The following is a 12,384-nucleotide window of genomic DNA, read 5'->3' as shown; positions in this document are numbered from 1 at the left end:
AAACAAGTTTGTTTTCTGGCCATAGGTTCAGATCAGGCCTTGGAATCTCAGTGATAGTGACTTCGTGATGGATGGTTCGCAGCCTCTTGATCCACGAAAAACTATTTTTGTTGGTGGTGTTCCTCGGCCATTACGAGCAGGTATACTACATGTGTTGCAGCTTTGGCATGTTAATTCTGGCATGTTGTACAATCAGCCTTACTGCTTTGGGAGAACCCTGGGAGTTTTTTCAGCAGGGCATCTCGGGAGAAAAAATGTATTGTATATTAAACATACAAAACATATATTAGTGTTTGAAAAATGTAAGTATTGCTGATGCTATGTAACTGTAGCTAGAGACAGGAGTACAAATAAACGTGCACATTCGATGCTTAGAATGGAAGAAAGGGGATTTAGAAAATAAAAATCTACCTAACTGTGTTTGTGTTTTCTGCTTTAGTGGAGCTTGCAATGATAATGGACCGGCTGTATGGAGGTGTATGCTACGCTGGAATTGACACAGATCCTGAGCTGAAATACCCAAAAGGAGCTGGGCGGGTTGCATTTTCTAATCAACAAAGTTACATAGCTGCTATCAGTGCCCGCTTTGTTCAGCTGCAGCATGGAGAGATAGATAAACGGGTAAGGGCTAAAGCACATTTTGTTCAGTGTCTTCTCTAGAAATATGTTGTTTCCATATAAATATCAATGTTTCATTGTGAAGATTATAAATGTTACATTCAGACTTACTGCATGCTTAGATTTACATTGTGCCATGTTAGCACAGCCCAGAAAAAGGAGCAGTCATAGTGTATGGTGCGCTGGGAGGTAACCTAGAGGTAAAATACATCCTTGAACTTCCTGGTACAGGGGGGAAGAGATCATGCCAGCTGCCATACCCCTTCACAGGGATATAGAATACTCCCACTGCTAGGCTGTCTGACTCTGAAGGCTGGGGCAGAGGGATGGACTGAAGCATTCTTGAAAGAGGGAGCAGTTCTTGCTCTTTCCCCACCTCCACTGCGCACCAGCATAAAGGATAGGCAGAATCTGTTGGGGTGTGTGTGCGTGTGGGTGTACAGTCATGGAGGCCAGGAGGGAGGGGGGTGGTTGTGTGTGTGTGTATATGTAAATAGTCATAAAGGCCACCAGATCATCTAGTCTGACCTTCTGTATAACTTCGGCCACTAAAACCACCCAGCACCTGCACACTAAACTAAGAAACTGAAATTAGACCAAAATGTTACAGCCCACAGAAGACTAGACTGGTTATGAGGTGCACCAATGCCAGAGGTCCCTGCAATGGTAGGGAATTAAGTGGCATATAGACACACAGTCCTGGCAAGTGACCCACCTGTCGGGGCAAGGCAAAATCCCTCTAAGGTCACTTTGAATCTGATCTGGGGGAAATTCCTTCCTGACCCCACATATGGCAATCAGTTATATCTTGAACATGTGAGCTAGAACCAGCTAGCCAAGCACCTGGGAGAGACTCTGCTCGGTGCCACCTCGGAGCACTGGCCTATCTCCTCCAGTGTCCCATCTCCAACGGTGACCATTTCTGATGCTTCAGAGGAAGGAGAACCCAAAAAAAAAAAAAAATCACCCTACCCAACAGCAAAAATACATTGGGGGAGAAAAATCCCTTCCTGACCCCGGTAGGTGACTGCTAAGGCAGGAAATTTGGGGAATGTTCCCAAAAGAGCATCATAGGAGTGCATTGTACAGCGTACTGTAAGTATTCTGGTATAGCCTCATAACAACTCTCCCCACCTGCCTTAGCGGTTTCAGTATTTTGTCATGTCAAGTTAACTTTTTAAAGAAGAGACAATTAAAGAAGGAGCACAGTTGTCCTCACTCTAATGTACCTGAAATTAGTGTGCCAGTTGTATCAGGACTGTGTGCACCTCTGCCTGTTGTGTCTGCTTCACATGTAAGAAACCCAGTTTGGTCATCTGAAAGGCTTCAGTGTTCTGGACTATAAATGAAACAGGCTTTCAGGTCATTATTGCCACTCTTTGCTCCATTAAGTGCTACATTTCAGGTTTTTCTTTCTGCAATTGTGTAGTCTCTCATTTTCTCTTCGAAAAACTTTCCCTAAAACTCCAGCAGTCTCTCACTACCATTGGATGACAGAACTGCTCTTATAATTTTACTTGCACTCTGGGCTCAAAGTCTGGGCAGACAGGTGATAGGTAGTCTTTCAGTGATTTGAGCATGGCACTGGGAATCAGGAACTCCTTTGCCCTAATCTTAGCTCTGATATGGATTCCTTCTGTGGTTTTGAACAAGTCACTTAAGGCCCAGTTGTTCAACTTCTGCTTGCATAAGTGAGCATGTGGGTGAATAGTCCCACTGAAGCCAGTAGGACTGTTCATCTAGTAAGTCCTTGCTATTATGAGTAAGGATTGTACAATCAGGTCTATCACCTCTGCCTCGGTTTCTCCATTTGTGATTAAAAAGAAATGGGGGGGGGATGATGGTAGATGCTGGGAGGATTCATTAGAAGAACACTTTGAATGTGCTAATGGTAAAAAAAATGCTGAATGTTATTGTTACTAAATAAAACTAAACACTGCTAGACTTCAGAGATCAGCATCAAAACATTCATATTCTTCTAGATATAGAGTACTGAGTTACACTGATTGCATATTTATGACCATCTCTTGGAACCTGGAAAGGTTCTCCCCATTACTCCTTCTCTTAAGAAAAAGGAAGCTACAGAGTGTCAATAGGATTTTCTTCCTCAGCTTTCTGTGTTGAACAATGAGGGTGGCAAGAATATAGTTGACATCAGTTCACGTCCTCCCTTCACATTTTCAAAAGGGAGCTTGTTGTCTCTGTGCTCACTTTTACTACTTTCTCAAAATAAAACTGGCAGTTCTTCTGGCTAGTCAGATATAGATTAAATTCTCAGTGGTGACTGGCTTCCTTTGGATGCAGGTGAGAGGAGGAACCACAATGGAGCTGGATGCAGCTCCCTGAATCTGCGGTCTATTCTATCTTGGCCCAATTCCCAATGTACTTTAGAGCAGTCTCTCTATGCTCCAGAAAATATGCCAGCTGGTGGGTCCCCAGTGGGTCGTCTTTAGCTGGGAATTGCAAGAGTGTAGCGTGCTCTGACCATGCTCCTTTCCCTACCCCTCCTTGTTTCCTACATAGGGATTGGCATGGGAACTACGTGTACAATAGTCAGAACTCTTCCATACCAAGAAAATCCTTAGCTAGGAAGATCTGTGTGCTTTTGGGCTTTTTTCTTGTGCCAGAGTGGCACATAGGGGCTAGATTACTGCTCAGAATCTTGTCCTGAATGTCAGTTGGTATAGTTATATTGTGTAATCTATCCTGTTCAAGTCTTACTATTAGTAAACAAGTAGATCAGTTACATCTCCTACTGCTGACTGGACTAAGTTGAAGTACTAGAGGAAGATGAAACAAACTAAGTGTAGCATCATTTGTTAAAGGTGTGAATGAAATTCGCAAATAAGTGGAAATATGGACTTTGGACTTTTCAAATGTTGGAGTGCTTAAGCTGCAATTTTAATGTGTAAATTTACATTCCTGGCTGAAAGGGAATTTTGTGAATAATAATGCCTGTAACTATATTTAAAATAGATCCCCAGCATCCTCCTTTGATTTTAATATGAACCTGTTCACACAAGTTCTGGAACGAAACTGATTGATTCACCCTTGTGCTGACAGCTGCTTGTTCAGCATTGATTTTCAGCAGCTAGTGCCTTTCTTAAACTGACTCTGAACCAAAAACAAAAAAGCACAAACTACTGAATCCTGAACAAATGTAAAAAGGGGGCAGGATTGTTCTTTCAACAAACAAAACAAAGAACCTATATTTATTTTTTGTCAGTCTTTGACGCCTGCAATGAGAACGGAAAGGACGTGTGTGTGTGTGTGCACGCGCGCAGTACTGACGACTACAGAACCTTGATTAGGGCATCAGGGTCCTGCCACAGTATAAATAATAGCATACATTGGGGGTATCAACTGCACAGTTACTAAGTATTGTAAACTTTCTTGTGTTTTGAATGCAGGTGGAAGTTAAGCCATATGTCTTGGATGATCAGCTGTGTGATGAATGTCAGGGGGCCCGTTGTGGTGGAAAATTTGCTCCATTTTTCTGTGCTAATGTTACCTGTCTGCAGTATTACTGTGAATATTGCTGGGCTGCTATCCATTCACGCGCTGGCAGGGAATTCCACAAGCCCCTGGTGAAGGAGGGAGGAGATCGCCCAAGACATATTTCATTCCGCTGGAACTAAAAGATTACTGCAGTGCTCATATGCAGGCCTCAAAATAAGTGCACTCTTCTGTTATCCTGATCCCCTCCCCGCCATCCCCCTTATTCAAGATAGCATGTCCTTTTGTAGTAGTCTGTAATTTAACAATAGTATAATGAAAGAATGACCTATAATATGGGTATTTTGTAGAATCTTGTCATTGAAAACTGTATTGGGAACTCCTTTTCGTATTGGTAACATGTTGCATGTAAGTTACATCCTCTTGTCCTTGGTATCAAGAGGACACTTACTTCATGCAACATTTTCATAGAGGAGAGAGTCTATGAATCTTAAGAAAAGAGAAATGAAATAGAGTATTTTGTTTTTTTAATTAAATTATTGTTAATAAAAAACATAAGAATACTTTTATTAAAATAACCATGCAACAATAACACTATCAGTCTGTTCTGACACTCCCCTCCTTCGCCCCGCCAAGGGAAGCCTGTTTTTTTGCCTTTTCTTACCGTTAAATTTTACAGCAATGAAAGAAGCTAGTAACTGCCTAGGAAAGAGCATGTTTAAAGCAACAAAAAATGCATGAGCAAGGTTGAAGCAGCATTATAACAATTATTTTTACTTACGTTAAGGGTTTTGAGGCTGAATTTTTAGCACAGGATATATTTCACCATGTCTCTGACTTTCAACCACATCCAAAGTACTTAATCAGCTAGGCAGAGCTTAGTATATTTTTATCAAAACAATTACCTTTTAAAGGTTCCCAAATATAAAAGTTGGGTAACATTACTACTGAGTGGAGTGGTGGGGCGGGAGTGCACTTATTACTTTTCATTAAAAAGAGAGAGAACTCAATTGTCTGGTTACTGCCCTAGAAATTCTACCAAAGCTAGAGTAATAACAACTAGTAAACTGGCATTTCCTCTCCTTAAGGACAAATGTATAGATTTTATTTTTGATGGTTATATATAACTCTATATCCTAATATACTAACATTCATCAGGGGCCAGCCTTTGCTCTCCATTTTGACATGAAAAATAAGATACCTCAAGGATATCACTGATTTTATCTTAAGTTCTGGTGTTCCACTGTATCACAGACTAAAAATTGGCTGCTAATTGGTTTTACTCTTGGATGTAAAGTCAGTTTTAATATCCTCTAACTTAGCTAGCTAGCTATAAGGTAGAAAGCATAAATAGGACAAAGCTAAGTAGTCTCTAAGTCTGTTTTGCACTGTTTGCTGAACTAATAAGTGTGTAAATCTGTGCAAAGAGGCATATGCCTATCTTACTCTTCCTGCAGAGAGAATCCTAACTAAGAATCCTTTTCTTCAGAACTTCGCATGGGGAAATAAAGAATTACAGGTGTCTGAAGTGCCAACTTTGCTAAGTTAATGCATGCTTTATTATAAATAAACTCCAGCTTGAGAAGCATTAACACAATACATGATAGATAACTGAATGCTTAAGGGTGAGGTGGGGGTTTTGTTTGAAATAGTCTCTTGATGCCCTAGAAGGGGCATCAACTTCCAAACTTGATTTTAACTAATGCCCTGGTCAACTTTTAAAATGATTGTGTAGAAGTGTGCAAAACAAACCAATCCAATGGCAATCTTCTAAACTGTCTGACTGGCATGGTACCATCCTAGATTCTCTCAAACCAAAGATTTGCCTCAGCGCTGCAGAAAACTTCTACTCTGTGAGCCCCCTAACCCTCAAGATTATCTTTATGAGAAGCAGTTTTTATTTTCAATACAGGCTTTAATGAACTATACCTTATTAAGTTCCAAAGGTCAAAATGGAGACATTTGCTGTCTACTAGTCAAGTAAAGAAAGGGAGCTGCTTTTAATGAAATCCCTGAAAATATTGACAACAGTAATGCAAATGGAGAGTGCTCTTGTGTAGATTGTCAGGGACTTTTTTTCTCTGAAGTCCATAATAATTATAGTTGGAATGTTCCTTTTAATTTTTTTAATGCTTGTTAGGTGGCTTGGGGTGTGATATTGTGCCGATCCTACCCAGTAAATAGGTGAGATGGGTTAACATTACAAGAAATAACACTGTTTGAGAACTAGCTTTGAATAATAATTTTCCCTTTGTACATGACCTGCTGAATTTCGGTACAGTGTTTTTGTAGCTAACTTATTTTGTCATGCACATAATGTATATTTGTTATGCACTACTTTTGTATATCTTGTTTTTCCAACAGTGAGCATTTTTAGGCACACTTTTCACTGACGGGATATCTCTTTATGCAATACCTCAATTTTTCATATTGCAAAGAGTAGCTTTTTGTACTTTTATTACTGAGAGATCTTCATATACTTCATTTTTTAATATAAATAATTTTAATAAATTTTATTTTCTTATATTCTGCTTTTTATACATTTCAGTGCTCTGCATACATTTTGAATTATGGATGTTGTGCACTGGCAATGCTATTTTAGAATCTGCAGAGAAAAGAAAGCATGTTGCTTAAACATCTTAGCCCAGCACCATGTATTTGGTGTACATATAATTTAAGAAATAGTATATGTAAAGTTGAGAATTAAAGAAGAAAAAAAGCATGAAAGTGACAAATGACAGTCTTTAGACCCTCAAAAATTAAATGCATAAGTGTAGTGTAGAAATTTAAAAGTAAAGTAACATCAAAATTGTCTACCGCTTCTTACTAAGTTTTTAAAAATTATACACAAATGCAGATGTTTTTGGTGAATGTTTAGCCATTTTTAATATTAATAACAAATTGATGTTAGGTGTTTGATGCAGAAAGGTGTCTGCTCTTTTAAATTATATTTAAAGAAATAAAAGCAAGCCTGCTATGTGGCAGGCATGTAATGTTAGTATGCATGACTAATGTAAGAAACTGTTATTCTACTAATATTCACTTGTGATTGTGTGACAAGCGTGTTTACAGATTATTTGGTTACACTTCAATTTACAGGGCATAAACAATTACATATATTACTCTGTACTTAGATAGTGATTACATGTCCTTTTGATTACATGGGATTTGTAGTTGGAGTTACCATGTCACTCCAAACATAGTTAACATGCAATTAGCTTACAAATCTTCGGGTATCACTTCAGTTTGCAAAAGGGTTAGGCCTGTAGTTCTATCACGCTAGCATGGCACTGGCCATGTATTTACAATGTAGTTACAGAGTAATTACATGGTTATTTTTGCAGTGTAAAATAAAGTGTTTCTGATTACTTTATATGTAAAGGACCCCCCACTGCCCCATGCTTTTTGGTATAGTATATACTTCTCCATACACAGACCTCTGCAGAATGCAAATTTAAAACTTGCAGTGAATGAATCTAGCGTTTTATAAGGATGCTGTTGGAAAGACTTGATAATTCACCCCTTTTGTTTTTGAAGAGTTAAAACCTTCTGTTAAAAGGTGATTTAAAACTTGAATGTGATGAATTGTGGCAAGTTAACTTCAAGTTATGTGCAATACTTATTTCAGACTTCTGGAAGATCTTTGCAGTGTAATTCTTTGTTTTTAATTGCAGACATTTAAAAATGTCATTTTCTACTGTTCTAGTAAATCCTCTTTCTTGCTGGTGTTTCTAAAGAAAAGAATCAGAAATCAATCTTTCTACTAATGTAAATTTGAGATTATTTTTAAAAAAAGGAATAAAAGAGGTTTGGTCATTTGCTTTATTTTATTATCTTATTTTAAAGCTACTGTGATTGATAGCATTGTAAGAATTGGGACAATATTGTATTCAACTGTTTTATTTTTTATATTTTTAAATTTTAAAGTATAATTAGTTTTTATAATTTTCATCAGATTTTTTTGTTATATTTTTTGGACGTGAAACTTTTAGCAAGTGGGTGTCTAGTTTTTACTAATCCCTAATATGTTTTCCCCCCAATGTATTGCTCATATTATCAGAAGGAAAAGTTATTTAAGTATGTCAGTTAATTGTACTACTTGGCTGAATTTCCATATAGTTTTTACTGTGTATGGGGAGGTTGTAGTATTTATTATAGCATTTTAAATAAGGGTAATTCATTTTTTATTAAAGTAATTTTCACATTTAAGTTCATATTTTTGTATGTTCTACTCTAAGTTATATAACACAAGTTACTTTTTTTAAAGAGTTCATTTGTTGAAGTGCTAGTGGAAAATTAATGTTATTAAATAGTTTGCAAATGACTATTTATACCAGTATGCATATAATTTTTAAATATTTGTAATGTGAGATGTTGAATGAATAAAACTTTTAATTCAAATTTCTTCTTAACCTTTTTATTTTAAAACACTAAAAGCAGCAGCCATTTGTGGAAACACTGTTTTACTGTTCGGCTGGTTGAAGCCCTGTAGGGCCTGGAATGTGATTTTGATGGAGTGCACAATGTGCTACATCCTTAGGGCCAAATCCTGCAGTCCCTACTCAAGTCAAAACTTCTGTGGACTTAGAGATTGATGCTAACGGGTGGTAAAAACTGCTGGTGCCCTCAGTAAAATCAGCATGAGTAGAAGCTGCTCAATACTACAGAATCAAGCCCATAAATTGGGAGCATTGCGTGAGGAGGACTGCAGGTGTTAGCCATTTTGGATCAGGTTTTCCTCTAACAGTGTGCTTTGAGAACAGTCTTGAGAGCTGAATACTGGTTATATTTTGTGAATTCAGTGCTTGTGGAGGTCTGAGATCACTGTCTGGAATTTCATGTGACTTTGCAGTGACCCTCAAGCAGACTCAGCACCTCGGTGTCTATTTTTATTTGTGCAGTCTTCAGCATGTCAACCAGGCCAAAGAGTAATAGCCAAATGTTCAGTCTCCTGCTTCCACTTGCTGCCCTTCTGCTAGTAATTAACAGGGACAAAGACAAGCCCAGGACAAAGCAGAAATAATGGAATGTTGGCTGAGAATTAAACCTAACTGGGCAGGCAACACATCTAATGAGGAGAACAGCCCCGAGCCATTGGCAGTGCAGAGCCTCAGACCGTGCGAACCATGTCAAAAAGGCTTGGCCAAATCTGGGCTAGAGCCAAGCATGGAATGGACAGACAAAGGCCCTTGTAGATTAACCTCTACCCCTAACACACTTCGAAGCTTCTGAGGGGGGAAAAGACTAAAGCTTTTTATAGACAAGTCTGTTAAGGGGCTTTACAGTGGAGACTGTTTAACACGAAGGGCTTGTCTCCACTTACCGGTGGATCAACGCTGTGGTGATCGATCTACCGGGGGTCGATTTAGCAGGTCTAGTGAAGACCCGCTAAATTGACTGCAGATCGCTCTCCCATTTACTCGGGTACTCCACCGGAATGAGAAGAGTGTCTCTTGTCGACAGAGTAGTGTGGACCCCACAATAAGGCGATCTAAGCTATGTCGACTTGAGTTACGCTACTAAAGTAACTCAAATTGCACAGCTTAGATCGACTTTCCCCCCATAGTGTAGACCTGTGTTAAAATTTAGACATGTAGGGCTGTAGCTTCTGCTATCTCTCTCTCACGGAGCTTCACAAGGGATTTTAATTGGCACCACTTCAGTACTCTGGATCCCCCAAATAGCTTAAGCATTCTCACTGTGCTAAGAATATCCAAACTGTAGAGAATCTGAATTGTCCGGTAAGGAAGTTGCTTTCCACCTGGTGGAACCATGCTTTGGAATCTGTGTGCATGCCTCCCAAGAAAATACAGAAACTCCCCAAAATAGTACAGAATATTTTGCCAGTGAAAGACTCAAATCCATGCCTTTTGTGATAGCTCTGTTCCCCACAATCCTACTCTCTGCATGTAAATCAGCTGCTCATCTGAGCAATTAATTTCCTATACCATGACGTAGGTACATAGGTTTCAATTTAAGAGGATCTGTCCTGCCAAGTGCTGAGCATCTTATATGAGGTGCTGGGCAACTTTCATTGGCGGTTGAGGCTGCTCAATGCCCTGCAGGATTGAGGTCTACTCACATTGGCTTCAGAAGATGTGTACATAAGGAAAAGTTAATGCTTTTAAGCAATGTCCTGTTTAAACAAAGTTTTCATTAATAGACTTAATACTGAGAGTCCCTCAACTAACTAACTAGCTTGTCACCCATCCCCTCAAAACAGATATTTTAAAGACAATGGTCAGCAGTCTAATTGGGTCATAAGCACAAATTTACAGAAAAATGTGAATGTCTCCTTAGTAATTAATTCCTCATTACAGCATTTTGTGCCAGCCAAATAGTCCCAGACAGCATCAACCGTTCTCTGGCATGTGACGTGCCTCTTTACATAAGTATTAATTATAGCTCCTTTCCTTCTGTTGCTGTTTTGTTATGGATTAGAGGTGGTTTGACGTACAAAAAAAAAAAAATTGTTCGCACACCAGCCTAACACCCACTTTCAAGAGAAAACAATCTTTTAGAAAATGGGGGGGGAAGGAAGGGGAATGCTTTATCTGCAAGTGATTAAAAAAAAAAAAGTATCATGAACATAAAGGAAGCTTAGTACCTGAATGTGGATTTCTGTTATCTTCTGATGCTGTATCAATAGTCTTCCTGCCCAAATAGTGCCTGATTCATAGGAATTCATGTGGAAAAGCATTAGCAAAAAGTTATTTATTAGAATGGAAACACTGACCTAACTGACTTTGGGGGGGCGGGGGACTGGGTGTATATTTTAGTTGTGATGTTAATAAACTGTCTTTAGCTCCTTCCATCTGAGCATCTCAAATTACTTTATAAACTTAATGAACTAAACCTCATGGCACTCAGGTGTGGTACATACGCACTATTACCTCTATTATAAGGAAGCTGGCACAATGAGTTGAAGTGACTGCCCAAAGGTCATACACGTTGCAAAATGAAAGTTGTTGCTTTTGCTGGTGTGTGCGGCTGTTGCTGAAGTTGACTTGCTTAGAAGCAGCTTTCTAGGGAAGCAGATTTATCAAGGTCCTTTTGAAACTGATTCTGTCCTGAAACAATTAAAATGAAATATCACGGGCAAGCATTAGAAGGTGGAGATGCACGTGATAGGTAGAACTCCAACACCACCTCAGCACATAAATCTTTGGTAAGTATTTTCCTTTGCACAAACTGTTCATTGAACACAACAATAAATCACATTTTTCTCTGGGATACCACATTCACTCACTGAGCTGATATTTTTCCACATCAGTTGAGAGAGATTCATTTTGGAGGGGAAGACAAACCTATAGTGTAGATTTTCATCAAATGGGATACTTTAAAAAGGCTCTTTTTGCTGCCAGACTGATTGCTCAGAAGAAACTGTTTGTTTAGCAAATGTCTATTATGATTCTTCAACTCATATTTATTCAGTGCTATGAAAGCCTGCTCAGACCATAGTCCAAAAAGCACACTTCTTCCCTAATGGAAATCAAGACAAATAGCATTAGAAAGGACAGATGAGGGAAAAACACTGACATCTCTTCCAATGTGTAAAATAAGATGATTGTGTGTGTGTGAGATATATAAGGCAAAAAAGCAGTCTCTAGGGTGAGAATATACATGCAGCTGTCTTCAGCTGTATAAATTTAATTTGAAAAAAGACTGACTTGATTATTTAAATAGATTGCATCCTAAATCCCCATTTAGAGGTGGTTCTGGAGAGAATCTAACTGAAACTAAACACTCTTTCATGCTGTCAAATATCACCTGCTTTCAAGGCAAATTGTAGCTTATGTACCTATTTTTGCTTGGAACGGGAAGTCCTCTGGATTCTAAAGATTTCATTTTTTTTTTTAAATCCATCACTGAGGAGATAGAGAAACCCCAGTACCCACCATGGCTATGGAACGGATGACAATTTTGTGCTCCCCTGCTGGCTTTATGGTAGAATTCTTCTAAGATGCAGGCCTAAATTTATGATACTGGTTCAAATATGTTTCAGAGTAACAGCGTGTTAGTTTGTATTTGCAAAAAGAAAAGGACTTGTGGCACCTTAGAGACTAACCAATTTATTTGAGCATAAGCTTTCGTGAGCCACAGCTCATGCTCAAATAAATTGGTTAGTCTCTAAGGTGTCACAAGTACTCCTTTTCTTTTTGGTTCAAATATGTTAACGTAAGAGGGCAAACTTCCAGGGGGCCACTTTAGCTGTCTCTGCAGACCATGAAAATAGATCTGTTTTTTTTTTTCTGACAAAACACAGGTTGATTTTTTTTTTAAAGTTATTTCAGTGGTCGTGAAAGATAC

At 38.7% G+C, this 12,384-nt stretch overlaps 1 protein-coding gene and 1 long non-coding RNA gene across 6 annotated transcripts in view; one reads left to right on the top strand and one right to left on the bottom strand.

The window, feature by feature from the left end:
- CPEB4 (cytoplasmic polyadenylation element binding protein 4) overlaps nucleotides 1–7,316 on the top strand; it is a 185,787-nt gene extending 178,471 nt beyond the window's left edge. For all 5 annotated transcript variants that reach the window (XM_073355775.1, XM_073355773.1, XM_073355772.1 and 2 more), the window contains 3 exons: nucleotides 26–140; nucleotides 440–621; nucleotides 4,029–7,316. In XM_073355775.1, coding sequence (XP_073211876.1) covers nucleotides 26–140; nucleotides 440–621; nucleotides 4,029–4,256 — 525 coding nt within the window. In that variant the 3' untranslated portion in view covers nucleotides 4,257–7,316. The remainder of the gene's footprint in view (nucleotides 1–25; nucleotides 141–439; nucleotides 622–4,028) is intronic.
- LOC140915687 (uncharacterized) overlaps nucleotides 1–12,384 on the bottom strand; it is a 38,025-nt gene that overhangs the window by 17,105 nt on the left and 8,536 nt on the right. The window contains exon 2 of the long non-coding RNA XR_012160246.1: nucleotides 10,682–11,144. This is a non-coding gene — a long non-coding RNA (uncharacterized lncRNA). The remainder of the gene's footprint in view (nucleotides 1–10,681; nucleotides 11,145–12,384) is intronic.

Source organism: Lepidochelys kempii, chromosome 8 (genome assembly GCF_965140265.1).
Source record: "Lepidochelys kempii isolate rLepKem1 chromosome 8, rLepKem1.hap2, whole genome shotgun sequence".
Lineage (NCBI taxonomy): Eukaryota > Metazoa > Chordata > Testudines > Cheloniidae > Lepidochelys > Lepidochelys kempii.
The sequence above is the reverse complement of the archived record's forward strand: the minus strand, read 5'-3'. Positions and strand labels throughout refer to the sequence as shown.